This window comes from Chiloscyllium plagiosum, chromosome 10 (genome assembly GCF_004010195.1).
Source record: "Chiloscyllium plagiosum isolate BGI_BamShark_2017 chromosome 10, ASM401019v2, whole genome shotgun sequence".
Taxonomy (NCBI): domain Eukaryota; kingdom Metazoa; phylum Chordata; class Chondrichthyes; order Orectolobiformes; family Hemiscylliidae; genus Chiloscyllium; species Chiloscyllium plagiosum.
Genome location: NC_057719.1, coordinates 15,624,257 through 15,642,554, shown reverse-complemented (window position 1 = coordinate 15,642,554; position 18,298 = coordinate 15,624,257). Strand labels below are relative to the sequence as shown.

Sequence of the window (18,298 nt, the reverse complement as noted above, 5' to 3'; positions counted from 1 at the left end):
AAACTCAGATTATTCTTGGGAACAAATAACTTCTTTACCATGTTGCGTTTTCTGATTTTTAAAACTCCATTACGTTGTGAGTGAAAGTTGATTTTGAGTACAGATATCAAACAAGGTTTATGCGGATGACTCGCTGGCAAATCAATCATTTTCATAAAGTTGTTTCGCGTATACATTAATGAAATTACGCCTTCTTTATTCAATGGAATTTATTCTTTTTAAAAGAAAGCCTTAGATGCTTAAAAGTTTCTTCCATTGCCAATAAAGAAAATACAAGTTAACACTCCTGGCTAGAACCGGTGTGTGTTTATTTCTTTCTGGCCATTTTTTTGCAGATTTTATTATTGTTCAACACTATTTGAAATGTTCCGGGGGAATACATTTGGACTGCAGAAGCTGTCTGCTTGCAAGATTTCGTTGATGCACTTAGAATTCTTAAAATCATTTGAAATGTATTTATTTGGGCGACTATAGCTAACTGTTTTAAAATAGTACCTTTGAGCCTTCCATTGAACAATATTATTTCGAATTGTGGTCTAGTGGATATCTTTTAAGGCAAGAATAATTAAGTCTATAATGGGATCGATATACAGTATCTGTAGCAAGTCAACGCGGAGAGGCGCAGGGCTATCAGCCCGTTTTGAAACCTTTTTTTTAGTAATTGCAGGTTTTCTTCGTTATTAGGGAGGATGAGCCACAAACTGTTGCTTACCTATTGCATTTTACAAACAATTTCGGAGCAGTTGAGGTCACGATTTTAAAATTGAAATAAAGCTCCGCATTTTGTCACACCTTATACAAGGACGGCGAATGCAGACATCAAGAATTCCAACTTAAACATTAGGAATGTCAGACATAAAACTGAATCCTTTTATATAAGGAGAGTCATCACGGAGTAGCCTGTACATGTATTGTTTTCAAATTTTAAATATCGTAAACACGTGCAAAAAGAAGTTTTTTGTTCCTTCATAAAACTTATTTAAATGTTATGATCTTTATGATATTTGAAACAAACAATTGGATACTATTTTCAACCTGCACTGCAAAATCTGGTTCTAGATGTGAGGTTAACAACAGCTTCAGTGCTGTGGTCAAATAGAATAGAAAGCTTAATTTCTTTATTCAAATTTTAGCTTGGTACTGTGCCTGGGTTAGGATTTTAGAGACAGAATGTTAGAACAGCCTCGAGTCTGAATTATTTATTGTTCCCCCTCATCAAACTCTTCAACACCTCCTCTTCCATCCAGTCCAAGCTGCGAGTGTAGGGTACTGAAGAAGGGTTTGAAATGTTGATTCTGTTTTTCTCTGAGCATGATTTCTCCAGCAATTTGTTACCTTGTTGCTGCAAGTTTGGGGATTTCTGCTGGAGGGAAGAAACGGCTGTTTGTATATGCATACATCTTTGGCATTGTGTGTCATTTGAAAGCAGACTACCGTGTTTAAGTTTATTTTATCTTCGTGCGTCCGGGATAGAGAAGTTCAGATAGCAAGACCCAGTCTAATGGGCAGTTTGTCCCTTCCAGCCCAGCAATACAGATACCAACTGTAACATTCCTAAAACAGATACGGAAATGACTGCAGACAGAGAGAGAGAGATACCTCAGCAGATCTGCAAGCAGTTGTGAAGTTAATTTTGAAGCCGCATGACCTTCTTCAGAACTGAAAGATGTGGTGACAATCATTGCTCAAATCCCCTAATGTAGCAAAAAACAAACCCTGAAACCCTCCCAGTTTAGCAATTGGATAAACTCAGTCTGCCAACAAGGTGACTGACTGGCTGTGCTTTTCCAGCACAACACTCTTCGACTCTGATCTCTAGCATCTGCAGTGTTCACTTTTTCCACACATGCACCAGCCTCTGCGTGAAAAGTTGCCCCTTAGATCCCTTTTAAATTTTTCCCCTCTCACCCTAAACCTATGCCCTCTAGCTTTGGACACGCCAATGCTGGGGGAAAATCCTCAGATAATAGCCCTGTCCATGCCCCTCATGATTTCATAAACCTTTATAAGGTCACCCCTCAGCCTCCAACCTCCAGCGAAAATAGCCACAGTGTATTTAGCCTCTCCCAAAGCTCAAACCTTCTAACCCTGGCAATATCCCTTATAAATCTTTACTGCATCCTCTCAAGTTTAACAATGATTTCCTGTAGCAGGGAGACCAGAATTGAAAGCAATATGCCGAACCAATTCCTTCTTCAGAACAGAGTGCTCTCTTGCACTGGGCTTTGTTTCAGGGAATGTGAATAGTTTCTTGATATTTCTGATTATTTTATTAATATTTTTTCTTATTCATTGGCACAATTGTAGTTTAGTCATTCTGCCTAATTTTAATTTTGTGCTTTGAAAGTGGTGGGAATTATGTCTCAGTCCATGTGTTTTGAAAGTGTAGTTTCCCATGTTGAATATCCTGCTGTCGCTTCAGATGTAGCCAAAGGAGCTCAGTATCTTTTTCCCTGCAGAGCCAAGGATCATCTAATCTCTTCACTGTCTCATTCATAGGAAAGTTTGCAACAAAAAGGAAGCAAAAATTTGCCTTTTATACAGGAAGACCCAAAGGCATTTGCAACAACAAGACTTGTTTGGATATGGAGTGCTGTCAAAGAACTGGAAAATTGCAAATGTGGCATCTGTATTGAGAAGAGGGTGTCAGGCTAAGGGTCAGTCAGTCCAGCCTCCCTGGAGGAAAATGAGAATCCCTGATGAAATGGGCACTGTGGATTAATGAAAGGAAAGCACAATGGATTTGTTTTAAGGACATTTGTTAATTGTTTAATTAACTTGATTGAGTTTTCTTCTTGATGAGACGGCAAGAAGAGTTGATAAGAATAAGGCAGATCATATTCTGTATACATGGATGGTGTTTGATAAAGTGACACATGGCAGCCTATCAGCAGACCTGAAACCCAGGGAATAGAGGAGACCATGGATTTAGATCTGTGGTTTCCCTATAGGGAACAGGAAATAGTGATGAAGGTTTCATTTAGACTGGAAGAAAGTACATAATGGGGTTCCCTAGGGGTCAATATAAGGAGAAAGTGAGGACTGCAGATGCTGGAGATCAGAGCTTAAAAATGTGTTGCTGGAAAAGCGCAGCAGGTCAGGTAGCATCCAAGGAGAAGGAGAATCGATGATTCGGGCAGAAGCCCTTCTTCAGGAATCAATATAAGGACCCCAGCTTTTGACAATCTGTACTAGTGCAACACACATTTGCAGGTGTCACAAAACATGGAAGTTTTTGTGGATTCATAATGTTATTGATATGTTTCACAGATGACATTTAATGTTGAGAAGTGTGAAATGATATGCTTTGACCATACAATTAAGTTGAGACAATGTAGACAATACAATTGCAAAGGAAGTAGAGAATAACGAGAGATTGGGTGACTGTCATTGAAGATGGTAGGGCAGATTGAGGAAGTGGTTAATAATGCATGTAGCATCATGAACTCTGTGAATGAGACAGAGATTAGGCATACACTTCAGGAAGGATCTGAAAACTTCAGAGCAGATCCAGAAAAGATGTATGTAAATGGCTCTAGACATGAGAGACTTCTACTTCTTTCATAGACTGAAAAGCTGGGGGGGGGGGCAGTGGGGAGTGTTCTCCTAAAGGAAAAGAAAGTTGACTGAAGATCTGATAATGGTTTTCAAAACCACAAGGAAAGAATCCTGGAAATGAGAAACTGGTCTCACTGTAGAAACCATGGCAGCTAACTTGCACACAGCAAGTCCCACTAGTCATGAACCCAGAATCCCAATTTAAGGTGATTGGTTAAAGAACCAAAGCTGGCATACCAAAAAAATCTTTTATGCAGTGAGTTGTTTGGAAATGGAATGTACCATTCTGAGAGTGTGTCGGAGACAGATTCACTCTGGTTTTCAAAGTGGAATTGAATTATTATCTGAAGCCATTTTGTGATCCTACATTTATTTATGACCAATCATTTACTTTTAAAGTGAAGACATTGTTCAGTGTAGGAACCATGGCAGCTAACTTGCACATAGCAAGCTCCCACAAATACAAATGTGCAATGACCAGATAATATATCAGAAATAGATTAGATCTTCAGGAGTCTTGACAAAGTGCATTTGGAAAGGACTTTTCCCCTTGTAGAAGAATCTAGTTCTACAGGTCACTGTTTAAAAATAAAGGGTCACCTATTTAAGACAGATGAGCAGAATCTTTTTCTCCGTGTCGTGAATCTTTGGAAATTTTTTCCTCAAATGGTAGTGGAAGCAGACTCCTAGAATATATTAAAGACAGAGATAGATAGATTCTTGGGGGAGTGAAAGGTTATGGAAATGTGGATGGATCAGACCAACCATGATCATATTGTTCAGTAGAAGAGATCTGGGGGTCTAATTGATACACTTCTGAGCTTCACTCATATGTTCATATGAAATGTATGTTTGTGATTTTGATTGAGGGATAAAGATTAGTTAGAACATCAGGCACAACTCCCCTGTTCTTCAAAATGGTGCCATGGTTTTATTTTGCATCCAGTTGAGAGGACAAACAAGGCCTTCCTTCATGGAGAGGAAACAGAATTAATGTTTCGGGTCCAATGACCCATTCTTCAGATCAGTCCCGAAACGTTTCTGATTTCTCTCCACAAATACTGCCAGATCTGCTGAGTTTTCCCAGCAAATTTGGTTTACATTTCTGATTTCCAGCCTCCATAGTTGTTTGGTCTCCTTGCTTCAACTCTCATCTTCTTAAAGGGGAATCCTGCATTCCATACGGCATTGGAGTATCAGCCTTTTGTACTCCAATCCTAGAGTGTGTCCTGAGCCTTAAGTGAGACTCTGAAGCAAGAGGATGACCAGTTAGCTTACAGCTGGCATTACAACTGAAAGTAAAGGTGTTCATCCATTTAAGGAAGGTAATGGAGTGTAGAATTGAGTAGAGAGACCACTGATCATTAGAGTTGGCGATGGATGGGCAAAGCCTACTGGGTTATGAGCAGGATTCAACTTATCCTTAAAAACAAGCCAGCTGAATGTTGAAGGAAATTGATAAATGTAGAATGGAGTCATCAGCAAAAGTATCAAGAGAGTTTGATCTGAAGAGGTCATTGAAATAAGGTGCGAACAGAAGGAAAACAGGTCCAGGTCTGGTGTAACCACTGAGGGAATATGAAAAATAATCTGAGAGTAAGCCATTAACTGTGGAGTGATTTGAGAGGTAATGAGACAGATAGATACAAGCCAAGCTTTGGTGGGATCCTGAGAAGAGATTTTGGAAAATACGTGGCATGAATTCAGATGCTGAATGTATCAGTAACAACATGTACTATCTTTTAACATAGTAAAGGATCCCAAAATGGTCCACAGACACGATGAAGAATGTTTTGTAGTGATCCACATAAGGATATTTAGATGGATCAAAAAGCTAAATTTTAATGAGCATCTTAAAGGGGAATCTTTTAAACCACATAATTTAAAAGAAAATAATGTTACGGAGCAATAATATGGAATGGTTTATTTAACATTTTTTCTTTTGTCATTATCATAAACCCAGTTTTTCTGTAGCAATAATCTCACTAGGATTTTCATACAAATGAAGTCATGTAGAGTTAGTCTTAATAAATGTTGCCATTCCTATACTGAAATAAGCTATGTTATATGAAAGCTTACTAATTTAAAATTCTCATGTTGTATTAAAATCTCATGACCTCAGCTCCTTACCTCTGTTACCACATCCAATCCTGAAATCTTGAGAAATCTCTTAACTCCAATTCTGACCTCTTAAGTTTCCCCAATTTTCCTCACCTTCCATCTTGATGACCATACCTTTTGCTTATCTAGACTGTAAACTTTCCACTTCACTATCTCTCATCCCTTTAAGACATTCATAAAGCCTACTTCTTTTACCAAACTTTTAGCCACTACTCCTAACTTTTCCTCATTGGCTCAATACCAATGTTTGTCTGTCTGGTAATGCTCCTGTGAATCTCTTCGGACATCCTTTAAAGGTGCTATATAAGTTCAAGTCGTTGTAGTAACATTTCACTTTGTATAGTAGATACAAACAACTTGTTAAATACATAGCAGCATCCGATAAGCTTTATTTTATTGTGAAATGTCATTGCAACTGAACATGTTGTCAAATGACAATCTTATACAAATAATGCTGTGACAAATAGCATTCAAAAATACGTAATATTTTCTTGACATAGCTAGAACAATGAAAAATTCTGCCATGAAACATTTCAAATGATTATTTTTTAAGAAGGAAGTCTTCATACAGCGTCACAGTGCTCTTGGTGGATTAGAAGGCTGACTTTAGAAGATACTGCATTGAACTCCTGCAGGAACGATTAGTGAGAAATTCACTTGAGTTAACAAATATCTAGCAGCAGGTTAGGTCTGTTCACCTATTTGTGAGTTGTATATTGTCCCATCGATCAGAATACATGGAAAAGGTAAATAGAAAAATGCAGAGAGCATAAGAATTGTATCAAAAATAACTGTATTGTCATTGAAATGGTTAAAAAGTTCAATTTGTCCTACCCAGCGAAGTGAAATGATATTATAAAAACAGAGAAGAAATAATAGACAGTTTGTGCTAATTTTCATTCAATGTATTAGTTCAATACTTGTTATATTAACATTCAAATGAATTGTGAGTATTTTCATATTTTTTGTTAAATCTGTGGATGACAAAGTAGAGATAAATAGGGAAAAATAATCCAGTTAAAGGTTTTAAGATAGACTTAGACCAAATCGGTAGACAAATTTCACATTGCACATCAGTTGAAAAGCAATCTGAATAGGTAGATAATGGAACTGATTTCACATGACAGGACTGAGTATAATGGAAGTAATAATTAACTCAGCACTTCCAATACAGAGATATTGCAATGAAGCAATTTAAAAAAAAATAAATAAAAGCTCTGGATGTACAGTCAGACCAGAATTCAATGCTAAGAAATTTCCATTATCAGATCTCAATTGCTGTGTAATGTAATGATTCTGAAAGTCATTGGGTGGAAAATTGACTAGTTTTGCACAAAGTCCACCTGGAGAGAAATGTAACATACCTGGATACTGATGATTGTAATTATGTCTGTCTAGTTAGTATTAATTGTAACTATTGCTATCATACAATATAAACAACACCTTGAGTGGCCCTGGAGTGAAGTGGTAGAGTCAGGTGGCCTGGGTTGAAGTTCCATCTGCTCCAGAGATGTGTAATAACCTCCCTGAACAGGTTGATCACAAAATATAAACAACACCTTGTTGTGAAAAATTTGATTTATTATTGTCACGTGTACAGTGAAAAGTGGTGTCTTACCTGCTTTATAGGCAGATTGTACTTTACAAACGCATCAGTATAAAAGAACAGAGTGAAGGATGCTGCTGAGAAGGTGCAGAGATATCAACATTACCATTAAAGAGGTCCATTCAAAAGTCTGATAACAGCAGGGAAGAAGGTCTGTTTGTACGTGTATACCAACCTTTATATCTTCTGCCTGACCAAAAGAGGGTGGAAGTGAGTATAATTGGGGTGGGAGGGGTCTTTGATTATGTTGGTTGCTTTCCCAAGTTAGCAGGAAGTATAGATGAAGACAAGTGACTTTTCTTGTTAAGACTCTCAAGTGGTCTATCCTCTGCCACTAATATTAAACATGCCCTTAGCATAGAAGGTCCTAATGTTTTGTTACCAGAAACTGTCTAATTTATTATTGTTCATCTAAAGGGGTAGAAAGGAGAATAGGTAGCAGTGACCTTCCTCAACCATCAGCAGCCAATGAATATTACCTAGAGGCAATTTTGACTGTAGTGTTTGAACATAATCACATTGAACGGGAAATCCATCTGTTTGGAGAGCAGAGAAAACAGAATAATTTCAAATGTAAAATAATCAATCTGGAGGGAGAAGTTGAACTATCCAAACAATGGGAAAAGTACTTCAGGAAGGATCATGACTGATTCCTCATGTACTAATTTTTATTTTACCAAAGTCCCATTTTTAATATTTTTAATGTTTCCTTGTGAAAGCTTAAGATTGTGTTGCCTTTATTCAGATGATTATTTTGATTAAATATGAAGGTTCTAATGCAATTTTTAAAAAACTGTTCAGTAATTGAAACAAAGATTAAAATTCATACAAACGAATACAGGAATTGCTGGAGAAACTCAGCAGGTCGGGCAGGATCCATGGAAAAAAGATAGAGTTAATATTTCAAGTCTGGTGACCCGTCATCTGTATCACTGGACTCTAAATGTTAACTCTGTTTTTCTCTTCACAGATGGTTCCAGACCTGTTGACTTTCTCCAGCAATTTATTTCTTAGTTTTTTCAGGTCTTCGCCATCCACAGTTCTTTAATAAAACAAAGTTCATACAGTCTGACCCTTCTTTGGATGTACAGTCTATTTTCTGTAATTATATACTGTCTCCCAAAGGGCATTTGCAAAGATGCAATCTCAATGGCATTCTGTTCCTCAGACCAAACACCAGTTTAGTCCTACAATCTGATGACCAGCTTTTGGCAATTTTCTACAAAAAAGACACTTTTTTTTAAAAGATAAAGGAACTATAGTTGAACATTTGGTCCTTTTGAGCTCATTTCAACAAAATCTGGGCTGATCTTTTACTACAATTCCATCTTTCTACTTCATACCCCCATCCTGTAATGTCCATTGCATAAGAAATCTATTGACCACTCTCTCTTGCTTACAACTCAGCATCCGGCATCCAATGTCAGAATGCAATCAGAGTATTTTACGTTTCAGTCAGATCTCCAGGAACTATAGTTCTAGTCTACCTAATTGTTTCTCACAGTTCAATCCCTTCATCACAGAAACGAGTCTCGTGAATCTTTGTTGCACTCCCTCTAGTTCAAGCAAATCATCCCTCTGGTAAGGACATCAAAACTTCTCACAGTATTCGAGTGTAATTTCACTGATGCCCTGCATGATTGTTTTAAAATTTCTTTACTCCTATTCTCCTTCTCTAACAATATCTAACATAACATTTGCCACCTTAATTTCATGCTATATCTACTTGCATCTTAACTTTCTGTAATTCATATAACAGGGTTCATAAAGCCCCTTGAATAGAAACTTTCCCAGTCCTACACAATGCAACAACATTTTTCTTAAAACATAAACTTCGTACCATTAAAGAGTAACACTGAGTGTAGTCATGGTACAGGCCATTCTGCTATAACGCGGCAGTTGTGTTCCTCTACAATCTCATGCTATAGAAAGTTGCACTGTAGAAAGGCGCTAATATAAAATCGATCTACCCTTTCAGTAGAAAGTTCGCAATATCCAAACAATATCCACAATTCGTCAATCGCGTAATAACCAACTTGCACTGACGAAACGCGCAATATAACAGAATGACCTGCACCTCACAACATCACATTTTTGCTGTACTACTGTTGAGATGGAGGCAAACATGGAATGTGAATTAGTCTCCTCCTAAAATTTTTAACAAGGAAACCTGCTGTTCAAAGGACTGAAGCAGTTCAAGAAGGCAGTTCATCGCCATTTTCTCCAACATAATTTTGGATGGACTATACCTGCTAGCCCACATCATATGAACAAATAACCAACAATAAAGTACAACAGAAAACTGATAAAACGTTCCTAATTGTTGTTGTTTCAAACAAGCCACTTGGGAATTATGATGTCACGTAATGTAGTAAAATCTGCCATTTTACTTAATTCTTACAATTAATATTTCTAATAAATGTGTTTTGTGGTTTGCATGCTGAGCTATTCATCTGTTCAAAAGATTTAGGTAGTGCAATATTCAGTGCATTTATTAGTAACAAATGTATGTTATTGTTCAGCTCTGAATGTTATACTCTGCTTAAAGGTTCATCTTCGTCGAAATTGGAAATAGGTTTGCCTGGCTAGTCATAGAAAATATTATTTATTGAGATCAAACCATGTTAAGGGAAGGACCTATTGCGATGTACAGCACATTACATAGTATAGATTAAGTAAACCAAGAAGTAATACTTGAAAATGAATTAGGCTGGTAGGATCAAAGGGCATAAATTTAAATATGCATAAGATAAATTTGAAATTGCAATGTATTTGGAAATAAATTTTTACTCAAAAATGATAAATGTTTGAAATAATCTGCCTCATAGTATTAGAAAAAAAGTGCTTTAGGCTTTTTCAAATATGTTTAGATCCAGTCCAGGAGGAGAGACACATCAGTGAGTAAAAATGGGACAAGTGGATCTTTCTACCCCTTTGACTTTCTTTTATCAGCGACAGGCTTGATACAATAGACAATTGCATTTAGAGCAGGAAAACAAAAATCAAAGTCATAAAATGGATTCATAACAGTGGCTTTTGTAAGATCTGTACAGGAACTCAAAAGCTAATTACCTTTTATTGTTGAGACTAATGGCTGGAACAAAAAAGCTTCCTAACATGGAATGGTCCAATTTAGTTCCAATGTGTGTTGCAGTAAACCAAATAACAGAGCTGTACTGTTGCCAGAAGACACCGAATGGAATTTTCCCCAATCAAAGGAGAATAACAGAAGGTGTGTCATCCATTATCTGAGTTAATTTTGTTCTGCTGCTCGTGAGAGGGAATGACTGTTGATCGAAACGTTCCTGAGGAGATTAGCTGTCCTCTTGATCAAATGTACAGCATAGTGAAACTGATTCTGCGATGGAGTTAAGAAATAGATCCTGACTGAAATGTCTCTTCATCCCTCCCTCTGCCCGAAATCTTGACTCCCTCCCTCTCCCTTCTGAGTTCCATCTTATCAACATCTCCTGATTGCACAACACCACCACCTTTATCTGATGAAAGATCATGAACTTGAATTGTTACGTATTTCCCTCTCCATAGATACAAGCTGGCCTGCTAAGTATTTGTCGCATTTTCTATTTTTATGTCATCTTATTTTTTTTTGTCACAGTTCCTAAGAATTCCCACTGCTAAAGTCCTATATTCACATTTATAATGAGCTTTCCTAATATAAACCCATGCCTGCAATTGTACAACAAGACAAGAGCCATAGGTTCCATCAAATCACTCAATGTTTTCTGAATTATCTTTCTCCAATTGCCATTTTTTCTCAAGAACTTCATTTTAAATACCAAAGCAGAGGATTCAAAGAAGTCAAAGATTGATAAAAGATCGTATTTTTGCAATAACATGAACATATTTGTCAACTGAGTTATCATTATATTTGAAAATGTCATCCCTTCCCAAAAGCCAGAAGTTGAAGTTGATATTTTTGCCCAGAGCTGTCTCCAGCTTAGTTTGGATTATACAGTCTGAGGAGAAAGTGAGGTCTGCAGATGCTGGAGATCAGAGCTGGAAATGTGTTGCTGGAAAAGCGCAGCAGGTCAGGCATATTTTTGCCCAGAGCTGTCTCCAGCTTAGTTTGGATTATACAGTCTGACCACAATAACATAAACCAGTACCAGTCAGTCAGTTGTACTGATGGAATATTTTTCATTAACCTGCAGAACTTATGTTCAGTATTTTTGTGAAAGAAGGTGCAACAATTATCTTTGTCTGAATGAAATGGATACCTACAGAGGCATTTATAAGACAACATTCGAGTCTGAATTGAAAAATGGGATATTAGAGCCTTATTAATTTTATAATTAAGGTACTGAGTTACCAAAGCTGGACTAAAAAGGTAGGTTTTAAGGAGTGTCTTAATTATGAAAGCTACTCTGAGACAGACAGGCATTGTAAAGTTTAAGTTAAATATACTTAAAGTACATCGCAAAAGGTTCATTGGAATGAAATAACATTAAGAATATTTTACAAAGGAGAGAGTCACATTTCCAAATGTGTTTGCCTGGTTGAAGACTGAAAGAACAGCATGAAGTGAGAGTCTTTCTCCATTTAATGTAACTTCAATTTTCAACTGACAACGATACCTGTTTGATAATTAGAGCAAGTTGGTTTGCAAGTAGTGTGAATTAGGGGCAAGTTTTGAATGGGAGAACAAGAGGGAGATTGAGATGTATTTGAAGGCATCCCTGTGCTCTGCTAAAAATGGAAATAATTCAATCCTTCAGTAATAACAACATCTTCTAGTTATATAACACCTCTAATGTAGTAAAACATGTCAAGGAGTTCATAGGAGTGTTACTAAACTAAATTTGAAAGCAAGACAACTGAGTCGATACATCAGGCAGATGACCAAGAGCTTGGTCAATATGTTAAATTGTAAGGTGAACCCTAGTGGTAAGAAGAGACAGAAAAGGTAGCAAGGAAATCCAGAACTTAGGCCCTTGGCATCTAAAGACACAATGGCCTGAATGGAGGAGTATTTAAAATCAGGAATACACAAGAGACCAGAATTTGAGTACTGCATCATCTCAGTGGCTGATGCAGAGGAAAGGAGGGTCAGCCCATGAAAGGATCTCAAATCAAGGATGAAAGTTTTAAAATTGAGTTATTGATTAACCAGGAGCTAATTTTGATCAGTGAGGGGTATGAGTGAAAAAGACGAATTAGGACAAGAAAGTAGAGTTTTGGAAGACTGAGTTCATTGGGAGTCTGATGTGGGAGACTGGCCAAGAGTATGTTGATTTTGCCAAGTAAAAGAAGTAAGAAAGGCGCAGATGAGGATTTCAACAGGAGACGAGCTGATACAGAGCAGAATTAACCACTGGTGAAAACCAATGATCTCAGTGATGGATCAAAGCTGACAAGATTGCAAACACCGGTGAATGGTCATGGGGAATTTAAAAAAGTGGCTGGGGTTACTGGTAGAGGAGTATCCTGGGGTTTAATAGGACCACAAAGAGGCTGCTAGATCTCAGAAGTGGTGAGGAAAGGATCTGTAGAGGGGAACTTGGCATTTGAATGTGAGGTCAGACACGTCCTTGTGGATTCCTGCTGCCTATTTAGATGGTGCTGAGGTGAATGGATGGTTGTATTGGTTCCTAGATGTATATATGTCTTTGTTCCAGCACATTTAGAACTTTTCACATGAAGAGAACATATTAGCTTTATGACTAAGTGGACTCTAACAAACCTACAGAATAAGCATGGAATTGGCAAATGAATTTCAGTATGGCTATGTGTGAAGTTATGTGTTTTAGTTAGAGAAAGGAGGCCACATATAGCCTCAATAATAAGCGTATAATGGAGTAAAGGAGCAGAAGGATTTGAGGTTACCAATGCAAAGATATCTAAAATCATTTTTAACGGTACAAAGAATGACTGGAAAATGTGTAGAGGAATATTCACAAAGGTGATGCCAAGACACAGTGATGATATATTAATTAGGAAAGACTGAGTAGGCAGGGGCTCTATTCTACAAAACAAAAGGCTTAGGAGGGCATGATGGGCTTCTTTAAAGTAATAAAAGGGTTTGATGTAGAAGATAAAGTTTGGGTGGATGAAATGAAATCTTGAGGTCCTTCATATGCCGATCAATAAAAAATCCAATAGCGATTCAAGATAAACATCTTAATTCAGAAGTATAAGTATTTGGACAAAAACTGAGTAGTTGAGGCAATTGGTATAGATTTATTTAAGGGGAAGCTTGATAAGCACATGAGAAAGGAATAGCAGTATATATTGATGGAGTGAGATGAAGGTAGATCGAAGACTGCTTTGAGGAGCATGTAGAGAGCATCAATTTGTCAAGCTAAATGGTTTGTTCCTGTGTTGTACACTCCATGTGACTTAAAATAAATTTTCTGGGAAAGTAACCTCACTCTTCTCTTTTATTATCCAGGATCCAGACCTCTAGCTGTTTCGAAAGACTGTGTCAGTAGTATTTTGACTTAATCGGATTGCCTGAATACTAGGCTTGATACCTTCTTTTAACTTTAAACTTTGCAACAAAAGTCAGGAACTGTTTTGAGTCCTGTGTCCAAGCCCCCTTGATCTATGCAATGAACCACAACATATCCAAACAGGAAATGCAAAGTTCCAGCAGCTGCTACGCAGAAGGAGACAAAACAAATCAGCTCTCTGTGCACCTGAAAAGAAATGCTTTTGAGGATTCTGTGCCATCCCATTCCAGCAGGGCTATCATTTCTCATTTTCTGGGCAAAGCTACCAAGAAAAATAGTTTAACAACTCAAGACTTTGACTTCTCGTCAAGGAATCTGTCCCATTCCACTGCAGAATCATTTCAGGAGGACAGAAGCAGTGACTGCTCCAAAGATAGTGTACAGGACCTTGGCTCGCCTTTCAGTCAGTACCATATTTCAACCAACACTGAAGGGGACCGATTGCTCGACAAACATTTGCAAGCAAAGAGGGCAAGAGTAGAGAACATCATCCGAGGAATGAGCAGTTCTCCGAACACCATCCTCAACAGTGAGCTTGAGAGGGACTGTTGCCAACGACCTGGAATTTTGGGAGATAGATACAAAGAGAATAAACGGAAGCAGAGACTTCCTCAACAACAGCAAAAGCAGGAGAATCCCTGGAAATTTCCCAAATTAACTGCATCACTCAAGAATCACAAGAGACGGGAATGTCATAAATTAAAGCAGCAGTTACAGGATATGCAGGGAAAACTCCTTGAACTTCAAGAAAAGTTTTTCCAGATGTATGATGCCAGTGAGTCTGAACAAGAGGACCAGGGGGACACTTCTGATTACAGCTTCCATTTGGGTGGTCCTGACTGCAATGGGGAGAATGGAGAAAATACTCTAGAAAGATGCCTTTCAGAAATGGACCAAGGTTATGACTGTGCTCAATCGTTTGGCCAAGAAAAAGAACTGACAATGCCAAAAGATGCAAACAAACATCACGATGTAGACAGGAAATTCAACAATCATACACATTTTTCGTTCTCTCTTGTCAAGGGTGGCTATCTTGCAGACGCCCTTAAATATGAATTAACCAACGCAGTAGCTCACATTGTAGATTCAGCAGTGCAGTTGTTCTCTGTGAAACCTTCAAACGTCTCTTCCCAAGCATTTCAAAGCTTGCCAGCCTCTCTGCCTAAGGGTCTCATGCCTAATGAGAACTCAAACTTGAGGATGGCCAGTCATGACCTTCGCCACTCTCAAGATTCAATGACGATACGCAGATGTTATGACAACTCTCAAAGCCCTTCTATCTATGACATTCAGGATCAGACAGAAGCAATACCATTAGTAGTGAGAAAATCATCCCAAAACCAATCTAGCATTGGTAACTCTGTTATTAAACAGGCATGCCAAATGCCTAACACCAAGATACCTTTATCATTAGCGTTAGGCGCGCAGATGCCTCTGACTGAATTGCCTGAACCTCTATTGAGATATGGTGCACACAATGACATAAGACATTGCCTCTCAGCTACTGAAAAGGATTCATCTTCTGAATCAACGCCTCCTTCATGGGATGCAGTCAAAATGAGATCGAAGGTTATCTCCCATCATATGGCAGAACAGCCGTTCCCACAATTAGGTCGAAGTCCAGCAGAGAATCTCTGTCTTTCTCGCATTAAGTCTGAACGTGGAGAGTTGCATTCCATGGAAGATGTCACTCCATTCAAATCAGTTAATGTATCCTTTCTAAGTATCACTTTGCAAAACCTGTTAAGTTCAAAGTCAGACATGACGGGTGTTAGACACAGAGTAAAGTTCCACTTTAATTAAAATCAGACTTCAGAAGGACACCTTTCTTTGCAAGATTCTGCAAGACTTCATCCTTTCCCCACTGCCTCCACATTCTTAGGGGCTTTCTGAAGTATGATGCCTGTCAATATTAATATTCCTCCCAGTCAGAATCTTCAGTTGAAGTGAAATTCAAGTCATCTAAGTAAAATTGAACAGCGAAGAGAAGGAGAATGTGATCTTATCAGTTGTGTAAATTCAAGTTTCTGAAACCGTAGATATTAGTTTACATGATTTAGCAAACTCGCCACTCTCAAGAAAATGTGTACTTTTCCCGGTTCAATTGCATCAATAATATGAGTGTTTATATACCATCTATATTTAATTCGAACTTTTATGTTTCAAGTGCAGTGTTGAATTTCACATCACTGCCACTGCCACTGTCATAGAGCTGTACAGCACGCAGCCAGACCCTTCGATCCAACTCTTCCATGCCGACCAGATATCCTAAATCAATCTAGTCCCATTTGTCAGCATTTGACCCATATCCCTCTAAACCCTTCCCATTCATATTCATGTACCCATTCAGATACCTTTTAAATGCTGTGTTGTATCAGCCTCCACCAGTTCCCCCGGCAGTTCATTCCGTACTTCTTGTGTGTCCAAAAGTTGCCCCTTAGGTCCCTTTTATATCTTTCCTCACTCACCTTTTAAACCTATGCCCTCAAGTTTTGGATTCCCCTACCGTGAGTAAAGACTATTGACCTTATCCATGCCCCTCATGATTTTATAAACTTTTATAAAGTCACCTCAGCCTCCGACACTCCAGGAAAATAGCCACAGCCTATTCAGCCTCTCTCTAAAGCTCAAACTCTCCAACCCTGGCAACATCCTTGTTAATCTTTTCTGAACCCTTTCAAGTTTAAAAGACTCTAAATTGGATAGATACATGAATAAGAAAGATTTGAAGGGATATGGGCAGGTAGATGGGACCAGTTTAGTTTGGGATTATGTTCAGCATGGACTGGTTGAACTGAAGAGTCTGTTTCTATGCTATATGAATCTATAATTGACCCAAAAACCTTTTTTAAATATTGTTTTTATTTTTTTTTCTATTTGGGGAGGGAAAGGCTTGGTTAAGAAGTAGTTTTAAAACATATCCTAAAAGATTTGCAATATATAAAATTATAAAGGATTCAGAGTCAATAGGGGACTTCTATCCCTTGGTTCAAGGGTCCACAAACAGCAGGGATAGATTTCAGGTATGTTTTGGGAACCCAGAGGAGATTCAAAAGGGTATGTTCAATTGCAGAGAGTGCTGAGATCTGAAGAGGTGGTAGCGCAGAAACCGTCATAACATTTAAAAGATACTTGGATGTGCATCTGAACTGCCATAACCTACAATATCTTTTTAGACCAAGAACAGGTAAGAGGTTTTAGACTGGGTGGTTACTTGTTGGCTGGCATACACAATAGGCTAAATAGCCTCCTTTCATTCTGTAAATTTCTGATTTCTGTGAGAGGGAGGTGAAGAACTCAGATTTAGGGAAGAAACTCCAGAGCATAGAAAATTGATGACCATGCTTTAGCTGTTTGCACTTTGGCCCCTGACAGTTGTAAACAGCAGCCCAGAATGCCAACCCCTCACTTATTCACCCACTCATCTACTTTGGAGAAACACCTGGATGTTTCTACAACCTAGCCACAACAACATGGCTGAGCTTGGGACTTCCATGTAAAGAAGGTGGTGGGTTCACATTGATATCTCCATTGCTATGGTGCTTCCGAAGGGTGGAAAAACTCTTAGAGTCATAGAGTCATAGAGTCATAAAGATGTACAGCATGGAAACAGACCCTTTGGTCAAACCCGTTCATGCTGACCAGATATCCCAATCCAATCTAGTTCCATCTGCTAGCTCCCGGCCCATATCCTTCTAAGCCCTTCCTATTCATATACCCATCCAAATGTCTTTTAAATGTTGCAATTGTACCAGCCTCCACCACTTCCTCTGGCAGCTCATTCCATACACGTAGCACCCTCTGCATGAAAAAGTTGCCCGTAGGTCTCTTTTATATCTTTCCCCTGTCACCCTAAACCTATGCCCTCTAGTCGGGACTCCCCCACCCCAGGGAAAAGACTTTGCCTATTTACCCTATCCATGCCCCTCAAAATTTTGTCAACCTCTATAAGGTCACCCCTCAGCCTCTGATGCTCCAGAGAAAACAGCCCCAGCCTGTTCAGCCTCTCCCGATAGCTCAAATCCTCCAACCCTGCAACATCCTTGTAAGTCTTTTCTGAACCCTTTCAAGTTTCACAACATCTTTCCAAAAGGAAAGAGACCAGAGCTACATGCAATATTCCAACAGTGGCCTAACCAATGTCCTGTACAGCTGCAACATTACCTCCCAACTCCTGTACTCAACATTCTAACCAATAAAGGAAAGCATACCAAACACCCTCTTCACTATCCTATATACCTGCCACTCCACTTTCAAGGAGCTATGAACCTGCACTCCAAGGTCTCTTTGTTCAGCAACACTCCCTAGGACCTTACCATTAAGTGTATAAGTCCTGCTAAGATTTGCTTTCCCAAAATGCAGCACTTCGCATTTATCTGAATTAAACTCCATCTGCCCTTCTCAGCCCATTGGCCCATCTGATCAAGATCCTGTTGTAATCTGAGGTAAACTTCTTCGCTGTCCACTACACCTCCAATTTTGGCATCATCTGCAAACTTACTAATTATACCTCTTATGCTTGCATCCAAATCATTTATATAAA

The 18,298-nt window shown here is 38.5% G+C and overlaps 1 protein-coding gene across 4 annotated transcripts in view; it reads left to right on the top strand.

The window, feature by feature from the left end:
* Positions 1-18,298, top strand: part of LOC122553399 (prospero homeobox protein 1-like) — a 67,662-nt gene that overhangs the window by 1,048 nt on the left and 48,316 nt on the right. For all 4 annotated transcript variants that reach the window (XM_043697117.1, XM_043697116.1, XM_043697119.1 and 1 more), the window contains exon 2: positions 13,695-15,465. In XM_043697117.1, the coding sequence (XP_043553052.1) occupies positions 13,855-15,465 (1,611 nt within the window). In that variant the 5' untranslated portion in view covers positions 13,695-13,854. The remainder of the gene's footprint in view (positions 1-13,694; positions 15,466-18,298) is intronic.